General features: G+C 42.0%; 1 protein-coding gene across 5 annotated transcripts in view; it reads left to right on the top strand.

Moving 5' to 3' along the window:
• LOC129709656 (adhesion G protein-coupled receptor B2-like) overlaps nt 1-18,100 on the top strand; it is a 545,832-nt gene that overhangs the window by 503,085 nt on the left and 24,647 nt on the right. For all 5 annotated transcript variants that reach the window (XM_055656140.1, XM_055656141.1, XM_055656145.1 and 2 more), the window contains one exon: nt 11,224-11,259. In XM_055656140.1, coding sequence (XP_055512115.1) covers nt 11,224-11,259 — 36 coding nt within the window. The remainder of the gene's footprint in view (nt 1-11,223; nt 11,260-18,100) is intronic.

Below are 18,100 nucleotides of genomic sequence, written 5' to 3'. Positions count from 1 at the left end.
CATTATGGAGGCAAGAGAAAACAGATTGAGTATAATGTGGCATCATTATATGTGGAACAAAGAATTGCGGAGGGAACGTTCCTTGCAGAGGGTGAAAAGGGGTGGAGATGGGAAGATGTGACTGGTGGTGGAATCATGTTGGAGGTGCAGTACATGTCAGAGGATGATGTGTTGGATGTGAAGGCTATTGAGGTGAAAGCAAGAGCAGAACCACAGGACACAGGGGAGATGTGGGTGAGGGATTGAAAAATCAAGGTTAGACATAACAGAGGCATGGATTAATGTTTCAGCAAAGGATGGACGAGACAAGCACATAGTTGGGAAAACTAATGGAGGGTTGAAGACAGAATTCCCAACAATGCAGTTGTGTAGGCCAAAGCCAAACCTGAGGTATGGTTTGCTAACATTGTAAGTAAGATGGAATCAATATCTAGGAAACAAAACTTCTTCTTTGGCAGTCTCTTTGATTTGAAGATAACTTGCCTGCACCCAAATATGTTGGTTTCTGACATGGCTGTAGTCCTATGTGGGATAAAAGACTCTACCACAGGTAGAGCAAGTAAGTTGTTTGGAATGTTCCGAGCTTCTCCTGTTTCTCCATGGACCCACCTTAGAAACCTGAGAAGCTCAAAAGATTCCTGTATGCTCCACCATTTTGACTGGTCACTGAGCAGGGATGAAGATGTTAATCCTCCTTCAATGTGCTTTTCATGTCCTCATGCAATCCCTTGCCATGATGGATTTCAAAGCCCAGTGCTTGTGTTGGAAGTTTGATGTCAGGCATGCGGATGATGTAGCCAATCCACAAGAACTGGTATAATGTGATTCAAGCATTGGTTCGGGTGAATTTGGCACAGGAGCAGATGTGATAGAAGTTCCCTACCATCCCAATAAATTTGGAGGAGGTCTGGATGGGCTCAGTCACAGCCATCCTCAAGATGCAGCCTATTTGATCTGTCTGGAGAAGGGTCTCAACCCGAATTGTCTATTGTCACCCATTCCTCCTCTCCAGAGATGCTGCCTGTTCCACTGAGATACTCCGGCATTTTGTTTCTATCCACCATCAAAACATTTGTTCCCTCCACTACCAGTGTGCAGTGTCAGAGGTGCATAATGTGTACATGATGCTCTGCAGTAAAATCTCTGGGATATTCTAGTGTCATCTCCCTACCCTATGTCCTGTACCACCAATGAAAAAAAGGGGTTCAGGAACATTAGAAACACTTCCACCTTTCATGTTCTCTTCCATGTAGCACAACATCATGGCTTGGAAATTTATCACCATTCCCTCATTCCCCTTTTAACACGATAGGAATAACTTCGCAAGAAGCAATGCAGCAGGTCAAGAAGGTGACTCACCATCACCTTCTCAGGGTTAATTAGGGGTGGGCTATAGGCTTTGTCAGCAGTACCTGAATCATGACAGATGAAAAAAAAGAAAAAAAGGATCATGATCATTGTGCCTCCTGATTAATGAAATTTGCATTCCAAGTAAGGGTAAAGCCCTTCAACTACTGGGGTGGGTCCTTGTGCTGACACTTAGAGCGAGACTCTTGTGCAATTATTGTAAACAGACGTGGCCCTGGAGAAAGTCATGATTGCAGTGTCTCTGCCAGGCTGCTGTTGTTCTGGGATTATAGTGATAATTGAGCCAAAAACATTTTCACCAAGGGCACTTGTGTTAAGGACAGAGTCTCATTTGGGGAGCTCTTCAAACTGTTCTTCCAGCAGGCACTGACTGTATCCCTGGAAACAAAGTCTGTGGCAGTGACTCAAGATAATGGCTGTAGTCTACTTAAAATTCAATGGAAAGACTGCCTGCTGATACTGATGTGGATGCCAGAAAACTCTGACAACTTTAAGATAGTTTCAGGATGGAGCGAGATAGCAATGAGGAGACCTGGGTACTGCCGGGGTCCAGCTGAGGGGCAGGAAGTGGATGAGGAGCAGCAGTGATCCAGCAGAGTCCTAGAGGGATCCAGAGGAATGGATTGTTAGGCAGGTCAGGAAAGAGGGACATAAGTAACATTTAAAGTTGTTGGCCAACTTTAAAGCATCTAATATGCTAAAAAAACTGCAGGAAGACACGTCACATTTATATTTTATTGGTGGCAGTTTAATAAGGTCAGGGTCAGAAACATTTTGGATAAAGCAGTGGGCGTGGGAAGCAGGACAATTTGGGAGGCTACAGTGTATTCACAGACTTTGGGGAGAAATGAGCAGTTGGAAATGCATTGTTGTTTACAGGATGGAGAAGCCAGAGGTGGTTCTTTGCCACGGAATGGTCAGAACCTCAATTGCAAGTTCAAGAATTCCCTCTCTATTTTGTTTACCTCCTTTATAAAACTCCTAAAGTCCTACACATTTGACCAAGCTTTTAACTATCCGGACAAATACCTCCTTATAGGGCTCAGTGACTAATTTGTTTGAGTATGGAGTCCAGCCAGCTTGGTACTTCACTTTGAGCAGAGTTTGCCAACCAGCATTCCAATAAGGGCCAACTGTGTTCACACACGTCCAGACCAACCGTGATGAGGCTTAAGACAGCTAATGTTGTCGCTACCGTTGCAGTTCAAGTTTCATTCACTCAGTGCTGGTGGGGGTTCAGAGTCCTGCAACAACAGCTAAAATTGAAGGGATTGTTAATGCTTCCAGAACTCACTGTTGATGATACACATCAAGTAACAGGTTGTTCAGCTTGTAGAGTCTCCATTGACCATCTAGCACCTATTTTATTCCCCCCACATTCCACTGCTCACCAACACACTTGGGGCAATTTAGCATGGCCAATTTACCTTGGACTGTAGGAGGTAACCAGAGCACCCAGAGAGGAATCCCATGCAGTCACAGAGGGACTTCATGCAGACCAGAGGTCAGGATTAAACTCGGATGACCAGAGTTATGATGCATCACTTATGTCAACTGCACTACTCTTAAACCTACAACAGATAGGTATTCAGGGAATGGAATCCTCTTTGGGTCTGGTGGAGTTGGCATAGGGATCAGTACTGGCACAGCAGAGGTCACACCCCACAGCAATGATGTAGATCAGGGGATCAAGCATTCTTGCCATTAGAAGCCTGTGACCAGTGGTGTATCGCAGGGATTGATATTGGGACCTTTTCTGTTTTTCCCCACATTACTGATCTGGATGTGAATATAAGAAATATGATTAGGAAGTTTGCAGATGACATTACAATTGGCGGTGTCATTGATAATAAGGAGTGTGGTTTTAGTCTACAAACTAATTATGATCAATTGGGTAGAACAGGAGAGCAATGGTGCATGTAATTAAATTCTGATAAATATGAGATGATGCATTTCATCGAACACAGGTAGGATATTCATAAGGGTGCTGGGACCAGAGGAAGTATAGAGCAACAGTGAGGTAGTTCAGCAAAGTGACAAGCAGGTAAAAGATCAGCTATGACCTTATCGAATGCAGAACAGAAATTATTTGGATGGACAGGTTACAATTTTGGACCCTTAATCTCTGGAGTAGGAAGGACACATAACCTTCAGACATGCCATCACTGGTTGTAGTTTTCACTATTTTTGGAGAGTGCTTCAGTGACCTCCCATTAACCATCATGAATGACAAACCAGGAAAGGTCATCAATCAACTCCAGCGTGGAAGGAGACCTCTACGAGACACTGTGACCACCAATAGCAAGTTCGTCCTAGCCTATTTATAGCTGTACCTAAAACAGAGGGAAGATGATCTTCTTATTGAACATCCCACAACATCCCACCTCTATCCGGAGGTTTGGGTTGGGTGATTTGTTGTCTGAATACCATTTTTGGATGTAACCATCGACATTGATTGGCAACATGACCCAGCGGATTTGTAACGAGTGAGTTATGCCCCATGGATTTAATTTAATTGTTTGAAGTTATGGCTGATGTAGTGGAGGGAGGATTGTTTGCAGATGTGATTTATGTGATCTCACTGAAGCTGTTTGAAAAAGAAGTATAGACCTGTTTTGGAAATTGGCTGAAGAAGAGAATAAGAAAGAGTGCTTATTTCTCTTATGTACCAGAATAATGAGATTCGTATTTGCTGCAGCTGTACAGGGATACAGTGAGTATGGTTAAAAGGGCAAGTACTCAAGTTGGATGGATTTGATTGTTATGTCCCTCAGGGATCCAAGTTCCCTCTTTTTATTAATAACTTAGATGTGGCAATATAAATCTGTAATACCATTGAGTCAAAGATTACATGAATTATAAGGAGTTTAGATAGGAACATTGAATTGCAGAGACATTAATAGTTTACATGCAAATACTGTATGTGACAATTGATTTTGATGGATCTCAAAAGGATACAAGAGAGTATTTCCTAAATGATGAAAAGCCTGTAGTATTGGAAGCTCAGAGAGACTTAAGGTTCTATGAAACTAATTCATTAAAATGTCATGTGCAGTGAGTCATTATCTTTCTCTGAGATACTGGAGGGTAGTCAGCATGTTCAACTAATAAAGTGCTTTTTAAACAAAATAATATACAGAGCGAAGCAGAGTACATCTTTTCAGGGTAAAAAAAATCTGCTGACTACCAGACAGGAGCTGGTTAAAGCCAGTGGAAATATCACAATGTAAGAATATTAACATGAGAATAGAATCACACACCATATAATTCATCTCGGTTACACCCCTTCTTGAACAGTGAAAACATAAAAGGCGAAAAACAACCAAAACATCCATCCATTCTCTGGTACACAAAAATGCTGGAGAAACTCAGCGGGTGCAGCAGCATCTATGGAGAGAAGGAAATAGGCGACGTTTCGGGCCGCAACCCTTCTTCAGACATCCGATCTCTGAACACTTTGACAGTTTGTCTCACTTTTGCATCTACTCCCGACACACTGGGAGCAATTTACAGCGGCCAATTAACCTACAAACTCACATGTCTTTGGGGATGTGGGAGGGAAACGGAGCACCCTGAGGAAACATGGCTTTCATGGCAAATGTGTAAACTTCACACAGACAGCATCCGCAGTCATATTGAATCCAGGTCACTAGTGTTGTGAAGCAGCGGTCTACCAGCTGCACCAGTATACCACCTGCTTCCTCCCTTATTATTCCTCTCTTGGGCACACAGCATTTCTAACTTGAAGTAGTTCTGCACTTTTCCCAAGTTAATTCTGTCTCACCTGCTTCCTTCAAGCTAACTCTCCATATTCTATAAATAAACCTATCTCAGGTGTATGAATTCTGCAAATCTGAGAACTGTAACCATCAGCCCAGGCTCTTTATTGTAAAAAAGAACAATGACTGTCAACTATTTCATTTCTAGGCAGAATGCCAATGTATTGTTGCATATTTCAAGATTTCACTAGAGTGTTTTGTGGTATAGTACAATTGATACAGACATGGAATAGTACAGCACAGGAATTGGCCCTTCGACCCACAATGTCAGTGTCGACCATGATGCTATTTTAAGTTAGTGCCATCTGCTTACACAGGTAAACATTGCTATCGTATCTGCTTCCACCTCCCTTGGTGACACATTCGAGGCATCTACCCTGTTTGTGTAAAAAAACGGCCTCAAAAATCTCCATTAAACTTTCCCCCGCTCATCTTACACCCACCCCCTCAGTATTTGACATTTCCACCCTTTGAAAAAGTCATTCTATGCCTCTCATCATTTTATATACTTCACATGCCATCTTCAGAGTAATTCACATGTCATATCCAGAGAATAAAAATCTAAGATTGATCAGCCTCACATAGCTAATATCCTGGCAACATTCTGATAAACATCTCCTGTATCCTCTCTAACACCTCCTGCAATGCAGCGATCGGAACTGCATGCTATACTACAAATGTGGCCTAACCAAAGTTTTAGACAGCCCCAACATGACTTCATAACATTTATACTCAGTGCCCCACTGATGAAGGCAAGCACTTATCACTTATCTTCTTCTGTTGCCACTTTCAGGGAGCTATGGACACATCCCAAGATTCCTGCTCCTAAAAGCTTCAAATGTCCCAGCCATTTACTGCAAATATTCCTCTTTGACCTTTCAAAGTGCGACATCTCACACTCGCTCGGTTTAAACTCCATCTACAATTTCTCATCTCACATTTCCAATGATCTATATTTTGGAAAACCTTTTTTCACTGTCCACAACTGCCAATTTCTGAATTATCTGCAAACTTACAAATCAGCCCAATTACATTTCATTCATGATATATGAAAGAACAAAGGTCCCGGCACTAATCCATATGGAGCACCTTTAGTCATATACCTCCAGGCAGTGAAGCACCCCTCCACCACAACCATCTGTTCTTCTATCAGTGAGATTGAAATTACAGCTTTGCTTTTGTCTTTTGGTTTATGCTTTTTCTGGTTTATCTCACATCAGCAGCTCAGTAAAGAATGGAATCTCTTTGCTCTCCTAAGCACATTCTTTGTATAGCTCACTTGGCAATGGTTTAAGCGTCTTTACTTATTGCATGATGTTGCTTCTCATTGGATTACCCAATTTAATATCTTCAAATAAACATCCATGTGTTGTCTTCCTTTTTATGCAAGGTTCTAAATGTTTATAGTTTAATTAACTTGCCTTTCTGACACCATCTGTCAATATCTTTTGTTCAACACACTGAAGGATGGATGACTATATAAACTGACAAACAAAAGATCATTGTTGCTGTGTGCCTGCTGCCAAACTAGCAACCAGTTTGAGCAAGTTCAATACTTGCAATGTAACTATCCTACATATATGAGTGTGTGCGTGTGTGCATAAAAAGAGAGCGAGGAGAAATGTACAATTGCTCAAAAGGCAAGGTGAGGAGCAGGCAAACTATCTTTGTGCTATCTGTGGGGAGGGCAGCTTGAGCTGAACTATGGGAAACGGAGGAGATGCTGGTGAGCGATCCATCTATGACAGCAGAGGGGAAACCATATTTATTAAAGAAATAGAACATTTTGGATGTCCTAGAATGGAGAGCCTCATCTTGGGAGCAGATGCGGCAGAGACGGAGGAATTGAGAGTAGGGGATAGCGCCTTTGCAGGAGGCTGGGTGGGAGGAGGTGTAGTGCAGATAAATAGACTGAAAAGATGCTATCACCAACTCTCAATTCCCCTGACCTCTGCCGCATCTGCTCCCCCTCCAAAAGTGCTTTACCCTGCAATCGCAGGATATGTAACATCAATTTATCCTCTTCCCACGCCTCGAGAAAGGGACCCAAGCAGTCCTTCCAGGTGAGACAGAGGTTTATGTGTACCCGATGTGGCTTTAACCTCATCTACCATATTCAGTGTACCCAATGTCGCTTCCTGTATATCGGCGAGACTAGGCGGTGTCTCGGCAACCGTTTCACCGAATGCATGCGTGATCTGCCAAGGCCAACTGGCCCACCTGGTTGCTAATCATTTTAACTCACTTACCGTTCCCGCACAGACCTTTCTGTCCTGGACCTTCTCCAATGCCAGAGTTAGGCCACGCACAAACTGGAGGAACAGCAACTTAGGGCGGCACGGTGGTGCAGCGGTAGAGTTGTGTCCTTACAGCGCTAGAGCCCAGATCCCGAGTTCGATCCTGACAATGAGATGCTGTGTCTGTACGGTGTTTGTACGTTCTCCCCGTGATGTGCATGGGTTTTCTCCGAGATCTTTGGTTTCCTCCCACACTCCAAAGACGTACAGGTTTGTAGGTTAATTGGCTTGGTATAAATGTAAATTATCCTTACTGTGTGTAGGGTAGTGTAATGTGCGGGGATCGCTGATCAGTGCGGACTCGGTGGGCTGAAGGGCCTGTTTCCATGCTGTATCTCTAAACTAAACAAAGCTAAACTATTCTGCTTGGGTAATTTACAACCCAATGGTATGAACATTGAAATCTCCAATGTTAGTTAACCCCTTTGTCTTCTCCCCTCACCATCCCTTTTTTTACTTCTTCTCCCCCGTGACCCACCTGAACTAGCACTTATTCGCCCCCTTCCCCACCACCTGCCACTGGCTATACCATTCACAACTATTCAATCCTTTTGTTTCACACGTCTGTTTTTTCATCTCAAACCTTTGTCCAACCATCTGCCTATCAAACCCCTGTTCACCTGTGTTCAGCTACTACCTGCCACACTCTGTCCTGTCCCTCCTCTCTTCCAGCTATCTTCACCCCCCCCCCCCCAGAATCAGGCTGAGGAAAGCCCCTGTCCCGATACTTCGCCTTGAGATGTTCTCTGGAGATGCGGCCTGGACCACTAAATTACTATTTGTGTCTTTATTTGTAAACCAGCATCTGCAGTTCTTTGTTTCCCAAATGCCTGCTACCCTTTTCCCTGATGATGGAGTACCTTGGGTTCGTAACCACAGTGTACATTGTAGAAGGTACACACTGCAGCCACTGTGTGCTCGTGGTGCTTGGTGGAGGGAATGCATGGTCAAGGTGGTTGAAAGTCTGGATCTTCCTGGATGATATTGAAATTCTTACGCATTGTTGGAGCTGCATTCAACCAGGCAAGTGGAGGGTACTCCATCACTCTCCTGATTCACACCCTATAGATGATGGAAAGGTGTTGGGTTGTGGTAAGATTATTAACTCCAGCTGCACACATGGAGTGAATCAAATTGACTGGAGACTGTACTGTGTGATGGTGGGTCCACAAGGAGGAAGCCAAGATTGATCATCTATTCGGCTGAACATGGTTGTGAATATCTCAACCTTTTTTCAGCATTAGATCCTGGGCCTTACCTTTGGTAAGTTGGGGTTGCTTTTGGACCCTCCATCCCTCATTATCTGTTTAATTGTTCACCACGATTCACAACTAGATGTGGTAGGACCGCTGAACTATAATCTATTCCACTGGTTATGAGATCTCTTGGTTTTGTCTGTTTATCACACATATAGTAATGTATTGCAGATTTTCTTGTTTAGCTTGTGAGGTATTGTGCTGGTGTCATCCTGCTGACATTGCCAAAGCCTGTGTGCTCAACTCAGCCTTTCAGCAATGGTGCCACCTGTGAAGTTTCCTCTTCTTAACTGTCTCTTACCAAACGCTCAGAAATCCTTGCTTCATTTCTACTCCATTAACAAAGCTTTTCACTGTTTTCAAGAGGGAGTTAGAATTTTCAAGTGGGAGTTTGATTTAGCTCTTATGGCTAAAGGAATCAAGGGATATGGGGAAAAAGCAGGAAAAAAGCTGACTTTAGATGATCAGCCATGATCATATTGAATGGCGGTGCTGGCTCGAAGGACCGAATGACCTACTCCTGCACCTATTTTCTATATTTTTTATTTTTTTTTTTTTTTTTTTTATTTTTTTTTATTAGAAGTACAGTAAATTACAATAATACACATCAGATATATCTTATTACATTTGTTGTACCACTTCGTTTTTCGAGCTTTAAAAAAGATAGAAATAAAAAAGTAAGGAAAGTGAGCAAGAATCGTGAAGGTGCAGGAAAGTGTTGGGAAAAGAAAGCCCCTTAGGGAAGAAGTTAGAGAAGGAAGTAAAGAAAGGAAATAAGACCTAGAAAGAAAAGAAAAAAAAGGAAAAACAATCGCTCTATTGTAACACAAAACTCTCAAAAAAGGATATACCAACCGTGTTTTTTTTTTTTAATTTATTTTATAACCTCCGTTACCAGATCCTGGTACCATTTATATTTTAAATTACTATTGCACCTTATGCTTGTAATAGTTCCATAAATGCAGACCACGTCTTTTGGAAGTGGTCTGCTTTGCCTGCTAGGAGGAGTCTCATCTCTTCCAAGTGTAGTGTTTCGAACATGTTTGAAATCCACATTATTATTGTTGGTATTGGAGCATTTTTCCAAAATTTGAGTATAAGCTTTTTTTCCCATTATTAGCCCGTAATTAAGTAAGTTCTTTTGAAACATGTTTAATTCGGGGTTACCTTCCGATATTCCAAAAATGATCCATTCTTCTTTTGGTACAAGTTTTATTTTAAATAATTTTGTGAAGATTTCAAATATTTTGTTCCAAAATACTTGGATTTTTCTACAAAAAAACAAAAGAGTGCGCTATGGTAGCTTCTTGTGACTGACATTAATCATAAATGGGTGAGACATTGGGGAAAAGTTTATTTATTTTAGTTTTTGAATAATATAGTCTATGTAATGTTTTATATTGAATTAGAGTATGTCGTACGTTGATCGAGCATTTATGCATATATAGTAAGTGTTTATCCCAGCTCTCTTTTGAAATTTTTATAGCTAGTTCTTGTTCCCAGTCTCTTCTAATACCATCGGTTGTAGGTATTTCTACATTTAAAATAATGTTGTATAAGTATGATATTAGATTTGCTGATTCAGCCTTTTTCTTCATGGCTTCATCCAATAAGTCTGGGGCTATTTTCTATATTTCGAAGTATCTCAATACACGTAGAACATAGAACAGTACAGCACTGGAGCAGTCCCTTCGGCAATTATGCCCCTGCCGAACGTGACGCTAAGGTAAACTAAACTCCTCTGCCTGCAGTGCATCATAGCCCTCCTTTCCTTGCATATCCATGTGCCTATCTTAAACGCCAATATGTACTGACCTCCACCACCATCCCTTGCAGCACCTTCTCATCTACCGCTCTTTGTAATAAAATTGGCCTTGAACCTCGGTACACATGACAATAAACTGTACTCAAACTCAAATACTCACCATTTGGGAATTATGCTTTTGCTTCTCTGGGGAGAGAGCTCCAAATGTTCACTTCTCCTTTGGAAAGGAAGAGCTTCCTGACACCATTCCTGAGCAGATCTGCCTCTAATTTTAAAGCCACAGTTCCTTGATCTGGCACTCATCACCAAAGGAAACAATTTCTCTCTGCTCCAATTGCCCCCAGTTAGATCACTCCATAAGCTTTTATGTTCAAGGCAATGTAACCTGTGTATTATGTATAATTATGTAATCTGTCCCCATAATATATATATTTTTTGCTCTGGTAGCAGTCTGCAGTTTGCTCTGACTGCACTATCCGTCCTAAAGTGCAGTGCCCAGAAAAAAAATCTGTTCCATTTGATGGAGTCGCGTCAGAGTTCTGTGAAATTGTGGTGCTATCATCACTTTGTAGTCCAACACTCTTGAGACACATTTTGCTGCACTGTAAAATGCACTGCTCAGAATGTCATAAAATTTCATTATGTGGATATTGATGTGATGACAAGTTGATGACCTGATTGAAATGAGGCATGACCTTTGGAAGACTGTGACTCAGAACCTTACAAACACATGTTAATTTTTTTTTTGGTTTTCACAGAGGAGAAGATTGAGGTACTCTGACCTTGACGTTGAGGTAAGAATTTTCAGACGTTAAGCTTGAAAAATGATAATACTCCCACTCATTTGATTAAGAACACTGTGTTATTCTAAGGTTGAATAAATTGTGAACTCGTTTAATGTTAAATACGATCATCGATTCACAGCAATAACTCTCAAGGACATTCAATGAGGTTGTGAATCATAAGGATGTAACGCAAGTCATTTATGAACATCTGTCAAGTCTCCAAAAATAAGCGTCAACCTTTAGCTCACAAAGTATCTGTGATTTTGTATCATGCAGTGCACACTGTACCGCACACAGCTGCATTCCTTATTAAGCTGATGACACCATTGCTAATACCAGTGTAGTAGTGATCAAATAATGTTGTTTCCTAACAGCCTTCGAGGAATGCTTTTGCTGCCTGTTTTCATTATGTTGTACATTCAATAGTGTACAACAGCAGAAAGTTTACTTCATTAAGAATACTTTATTAGACTCCAGAGAAATCATCTTCTGATCAACCAGTCTCCGGAAGTCTGCGTTAACTTTGGCATTAGACATGTGAGACCTACAAAACTGCCGTTGTATAATCAGCTGTATATATAGACTTGGAGCCTTTTAAATGATTTAGACATGCTTAAGTATTTTGAACAAATACAATCTGAAATGAGCAGTTGCTTCTTAAATTATGCAACCGTGCTGTTTTCTTCCATGCTATTCTCAGACAGAGATGAGGAGAGCATACTTTTCATCTCAAGTAGAACTGTCTAAGTCACTCGTTTCCTGTAAAAACAAAGAACTGCAGACGCTAGTTAGTACACAACAAAGTGCTGAAGAAACTCAGCAGATCAGGCAGCACCACTGGAGAACATGGATAGATGATGTTTCTGGTCGAGGCCCTTGTTCAGACTGATTGTAGGGGGGGGGGGGGGGGGGGGGGGGGGGGGGGAGAACAAACCTGGAAAAGGGGACAGGCAGGACAAAGTGTGGCACTTCATTGGGCGGTAGTCATTAGCGCATGCTATTTTGTTTTGGTTTGGCACTGAAATGAGAGTGATCTTAAAGTGGGTAAGAATCTCAGATTGGATTAGGGGGAGGTTAAATATGTCAGCCACTAATCAAGTTAAGTGGACCATATTATCATATGCAATGAGCACATCGAGGTACAGGTACAATGAAAATCTTGCCTGCGGCAGCATCACGGGCAACACAAAAAAACATACATTACATATAAATTCCTCACGACAGTGAAAAGAAAACCACTGCAAAAAAAACAAGACATTAGTGCAAATAATATATTAGAAAACAAGTTCATGGTAGTGCAAGATGTCAGGGCTGCCAACATTGGGTGAGGGATGAGAGTGAGAAATTGCGAGGGAACATAGTGACTGGGGGGGGGGGGGGGGGGGGGGGCGGGTATGCGTGTATGGGAGGGGGGTGTGTCCCCTCCCACAGTAGGGAGCATTTTTCAGCTTGAAATTGTGCAATCTAATGCATACTGTAGTGAGTCTTTTAACTTACACTTGAATGCAACATTTAAGCTTCAAATTGGATTAGATATGAATAAGGTTAGGCTAGTTTACATTCGTAATAACATTCCACAGTAGACCCAGGCTCTGATCAACAGGTGTAGCACATGAATGACCTTAGTACATTCATGTGTGGAAATCAGATTATAATTCATGCTGTTATGCATATATATAGACAAACAAAAACATTGAAACCAAGCAAGAGGAGTCAGACTTCCATCACTGTTCTGCACAAATAAATCAATCAACCTTACCCTTTGACTATAGAAACAAGATGAAAATAATGCCACATATTCAACCGTACATGGTTCAATGAAATTAAGATATATATGTAAAACATAAATGGAAACAGGCCCTTCGGCCCACCAAGTCCACAACGACCAGCAAACTACCATACACCAGTTGTATCCTACACACCAGGGACAGTTTACAGAAGCCAATTAACCTGAAAACCTGCACTTCTTTCGGATGTGGGAGAAATCAGAATATCCAGAGAAAACCATGTGGTCATAAGAAGAATGTACAAATACTGTACAGACAGCACCCGTAGTCAGGATGAAATCTGGGTCTGTGGTGCTGCAAGGCAGCAACTACCACTACGCCACCGTGCCACCCCATTAAATTATTTTTTCTGTAATATATTTATTATGATGTCACGTCAATAAAGATGAACAAATGATTCTGATTTCTGCCCGTAGTTGGATAACACACATCTCCAGTCATAGCTGGTTTTCAACCTCTTCAGGCTGAAGGTCTCAACCCGAAACATCACCTATTCTTTCTCTCCAGAGATGCTGCCTGTCCTGCTGAGTTATTCCAGCTTTTAACTTCAGCTTAAACCACCATCTGCAGTTCCTTCCTACACACTTTGTTAAGCGAAACAGGTCCTATTCTCATAATATTATTCACCTCAACTAAGTATTTTCTTCACATCCGTTGCTGCAGAGAATATCTGAGTTATCAAATCTTTCTTCAAAGAAACATTCATCCCAACTTATCCATGCAGATCATGATGCCCCATCTAAACTAGTACCAATTATCCGCATTTGGCCCACATCCCTTTAAACCTTGTGTGTGTGCCAGTGTGTGTGTGTAAGGGTGTGTGTTAGGTTGTGTGTGTGAGAGTGTGTGTCAGTGAAGCGGCTACAACACCCGGAGTGAGCGGAGACTTGGCGATGTCCGGGGAGCATTTCCCTCTCTACCCCCCTCCCCGGGAATGCGGGCCGGCCCAGGTGCTCTGTGTCCAGCTGGGGTCCAGGGGAGGTGAGGGTCAGTAACCCGGGGGTCCGACGGAGGTGAGGGTCAATGACCTGGGGTCGGGCAGCGGAGTGGAGCTATAGCCCGAGATCAATCCCCGCGGCTCCGGAGGCGGCACCAACACCCCCACTCACCTGGTTCACTCCTGGCTCCGTGCTGGGGTTAAAACACCATGGGGTGTGGACAGAGCGGCCGACGGACACAGAGCCGCCGGAGGTGAGGGTGGGTGGTGTGAGCGGTGCCTCGGGGGGGGACGGGGAAGGTGCTGGGACCACCGCCGTGTGTCATCTATCACACCATCTGCATGGGTATGTGAATGCGGGTGAGGCAGCATCTATAGAGCGGTAGACAAAAATGCTTGAGTCTGAAAAAGGGTCAATATCAGACATAGATGCTGCTTCACCCGCTGAGTTTCTCCAGCATTTTTGTCTACATTGCCATTTTAAATAGTGTACGATGGGCTTAAGCCAATTAAATTGTTCGTTCTTTATGGGGAACCCGCCGACAGAAAACTATTCTCATTGATGAGTGTGGAGGAGTATGACTTTATTTATTTATTTATTTATTTATTTATTTATTTATACATATTTTTAAATATTTTTTTGAGCGTGAGAACTTCTATCATCAGCGTGAGAGCTTGAGGATTTCGTCAAATGCGTGAGTCTCGCGCTCAATGCATGGGAGTTGGCAGCCTTGAAGAAGTGGTCCGTAGTATTCCATTGCTGAGGTAGGATTAGGGTTGTGCAAGTCAAGAATCTGATATTTGTAGGAAAGTGGCTGTGCCTGAACGAGATGGTGTGTATGAAAGTCTCCTGTACCTCCTGCCCCATAGTAGCAGTGAGAAGAGGGCATGGCCTGGATGCTGGGATCTTTGATAATGGACACCGCCTTGTCTCTTGGCATCACTGATAACTTTGCAAGTGACACAACTAGATTCCTGAACAGGCCATTGACTCAAATAGAGAGCTACACGATATTAGTAGAGCCAGAGTAAGATATGTCCTACTAACCTCTGTGACTGATGTGGAGAGACTTGTGATGTGAATAGTGCGGAAGGAAAAACACAATAGCACAATTCAAGAGCCAACAGCTGATTTTAAATTGTGTTTGTTCTAAACATGTATGGTTAAATCATTTAAAAGGGCCCTACTCTCATGAGTGAGGAGAGGTCAATTGTCAATTTGTATCCTAAAAAAATAAATTGTAACTTGTCAGCAACGAGGATAGTTAACCTAATGTAACATTTTCATTGTTTTTTGTCAATGAAGACATCTAACTATTATCTTAAATCCCCAATTATTTTCCTTGATAAACTCTCTTTAGTTACTCATTCTTACTCTTAAAGGATATTAAACACAAATCAGAAATGTCAGATGCACCAAAGTTCTCTTTGTTACCACTGAAAATTATAAATACAAGAATTCAATTCCTTATCGCACTCAAAAGCCACAAAGTAGGTGCGTTTTTTCGAAGCTGATTGCACAATTATTTAAAGGTCATTTGATTATTTCTGTAAAATAAACTAACAGGTTTTACCGGATTCAGTGCGTGAATGTAATGGGAGCAATAAATTAATGATTGCATGTAGTCATAGTTACCATGGTGTATACAATTGAAAACTTAATTAGCTATAAATTTATCATCTGTCAGTATACCAACTGTATAATATTGTACTGAATTTTTTTAATTTGGTTCTATTGAGTTCCCTGGATTCAAATTTCAGAAGTTTAAAAACTTCCCTCTAATCCTGCCACACAAGGGTGCAGTAGTAGAGTTGCTGCCTTACAGCGCCAGAGACCCGGGTTCGATCCAGACTAAGATGCTGTCTGTAGGGAATTTGTACGTTCTCCCTGTGATCGTGAGAGTTTTATTTGGGTGCTCTGGTTTCCTCCCACTCTCCAAAGATGTGTAAGTTTGTAGGTTAATTGGTTTTGGTAAAATTGTCCCCAGTGTGTAGGATAGTTACTGGGTGATCGCTGGTGGGCACGGCCTCGATGGGTGAAGGGCCTGAATCCGCACTGTATCTCTAAAATCTAAAGTCTAACAAAGTGACATAGAATGTGCAATTGCAACTATATTATGTATACAGCCAGAACACGTTCCCTATTCCTGCAAACATGAGACTCAGTTGTTTAAAGTACTGCTGACTGTGTGTGGATAATCAGTCATTGCTGTAAATCTAACAATGCAGTGCACAGGAACGATAAATAACTCAACCCAGTATCTCCCAGCCGGCTTTTCCCCACAAAAGCGAGTTGGGCAATCATTTATCTAATATGTGGAATGTAACTCTGCATTATAACACTCCTGCAATCACCTTTACAGCAATAATAGCATCATAGAGGATTGAATTATATGGGAGTACTTGGGACATTTCAGAGGAGATAATGAAGGTAGTTCTAGGTTATTATGATAGTTACAATTGAAAGCAATATAAATACAAGTTCTTCTTTCTCAGCTGTCATCTGAAAGTGGTTAAACAAAACACAGAAGTAGCTCTGCACCATCACATAGGCCAATCAGTTCTAAAGGTAACAGGGAGATTTGTGATCCAGCATATTCAACAGAACATGTTCATAAGATGGGTAGATTAATGGGTAAATGTGATTGATTGTTGGTGAGCTTGCTTCATTTAATTAAGTAGGGTGAAATCTATGATGATGCAGCAGAGTAAAAATTGCTGTTTGAAATTACCATGCTTTTCAATTTCTTCTGCACAATTTTCTGAATTGCATGGAAAATGATTTCACACTCCAAAGGGGACAGGAGGCAACTTTCTAATTGCATTGGTCGGTAGCAGTCTGTAGAAGGAGCCCAACCTTAAAACTCACCCATGTATGTTCTCTGGAGATGCTGCCTGACCCACTGAGTTACCCACTGAGTTACTCCAGCACTTTATGTTCTTTTGTGTAAACCACCAGTGTCTTTTTGCACCAAACCTTCACTTATGTCTGTGGATTAAAAGTCCAGAATTCCCTGAATCCAATAACTTAACAATTATAATGCTCAGCACTGGGAATTGAAGTCACAAACTGGGAAAGTCAGGGAAAAATATGTGGTTCCGAACCAAAAAAAAAGTCGTCCATCATCCCCCTCTGATTCCCATTTCCCAAATGAAGCCATTTCCATGCTTGCATTGAGAAGTAACCAAGAGGGATAATGAGGGCAGGGCCGTTAAACGTACACAGTCTACATGAACTTATGCAAGGCCTTTGATCAGCTTATGCATAGTCAGCTGCTCTGGAAGGTTATATTGCATGGGATCCGTGGATAGCTGGCTAACTGATTACAGAATTAGCTTATTGAGGGGAAATAGGGTGAATATAGTGTGTCTTTCCCAGGATAGGGAAAATCAAGAACTAGAAGTCATACATTTAAGGCGGGAGGAGAGAGATTGATAGCACTTTCAGAGGGTGTTGATTATATGTATTGAGCTGCCAGAGGAGGTAGTTGAGGCAGGTACTACAACAACATTTGAAATATACTTGGCAGGTACATGGATAAGAAAGGTTCAAAGGGATATGGATCAAACGCTTGCACGTGGAACTAGCTTACTTTGGGCATCTTGTTCAGCATGGTCGAGTTGAGTCGAAGAGCCTGTGCTATATCACTCTGTGACCCAATGCCCCTATCACTGAGAGGTCTAGGTTGGATAAATAATAATAATAATAATAATAAGTTTATTTATATAGCACATTTATAGTCAATTTTCATTGACCCCCAAAGTGCTTTATATAATTTAAAAATCAGTTCCATACAAAGCATAAAGATGGGTTAACAAAATAATAAAATGTATAAACAGGACACAACATGTAACATAAACATCCACCACAGCATTCATCACTATGGTGGAAGGCACAAAAAAATTTGCCCTTCCTCCTCCCCCCCCCCCCCCCCCCCCCCCCCCCCCCCCCCCCCCTCCCGTGGACAAGACCAGAGTCCAGTCCAGGATCGGCCTTTCCTCACCGGAGACCGCGGCTTCAAGATTGTGTAGGCCGCAGGCCGGCGGTTGAGATTTAATGTCCCCGCCACAGCCAGAAGCAAGTAGACTGCAGGGCCGGCGATCAAAGCTCCCCTCCAGGGGTGAT

The sequence above is a fragment of the Leucoraja erinacea genome, chromosome 26 (genome assembly GCF_028641065.1).
Source record: "Leucoraja erinacea ecotype New England chromosome 26, Leri_hhj_1, whole genome shotgun sequence".
NCBI classification, from domain to species: domain Eukaryota; kingdom Metazoa; phylum Chordata; class Chondrichthyes; order Rajiformes; family Rajidae; genus Leucoraja; species Leucoraja erinaceus.
The sequence above is the reverse complement of the archived record's forward strand: the minus strand, read 5'-3'. Positions and strand labels throughout refer to the sequence as shown.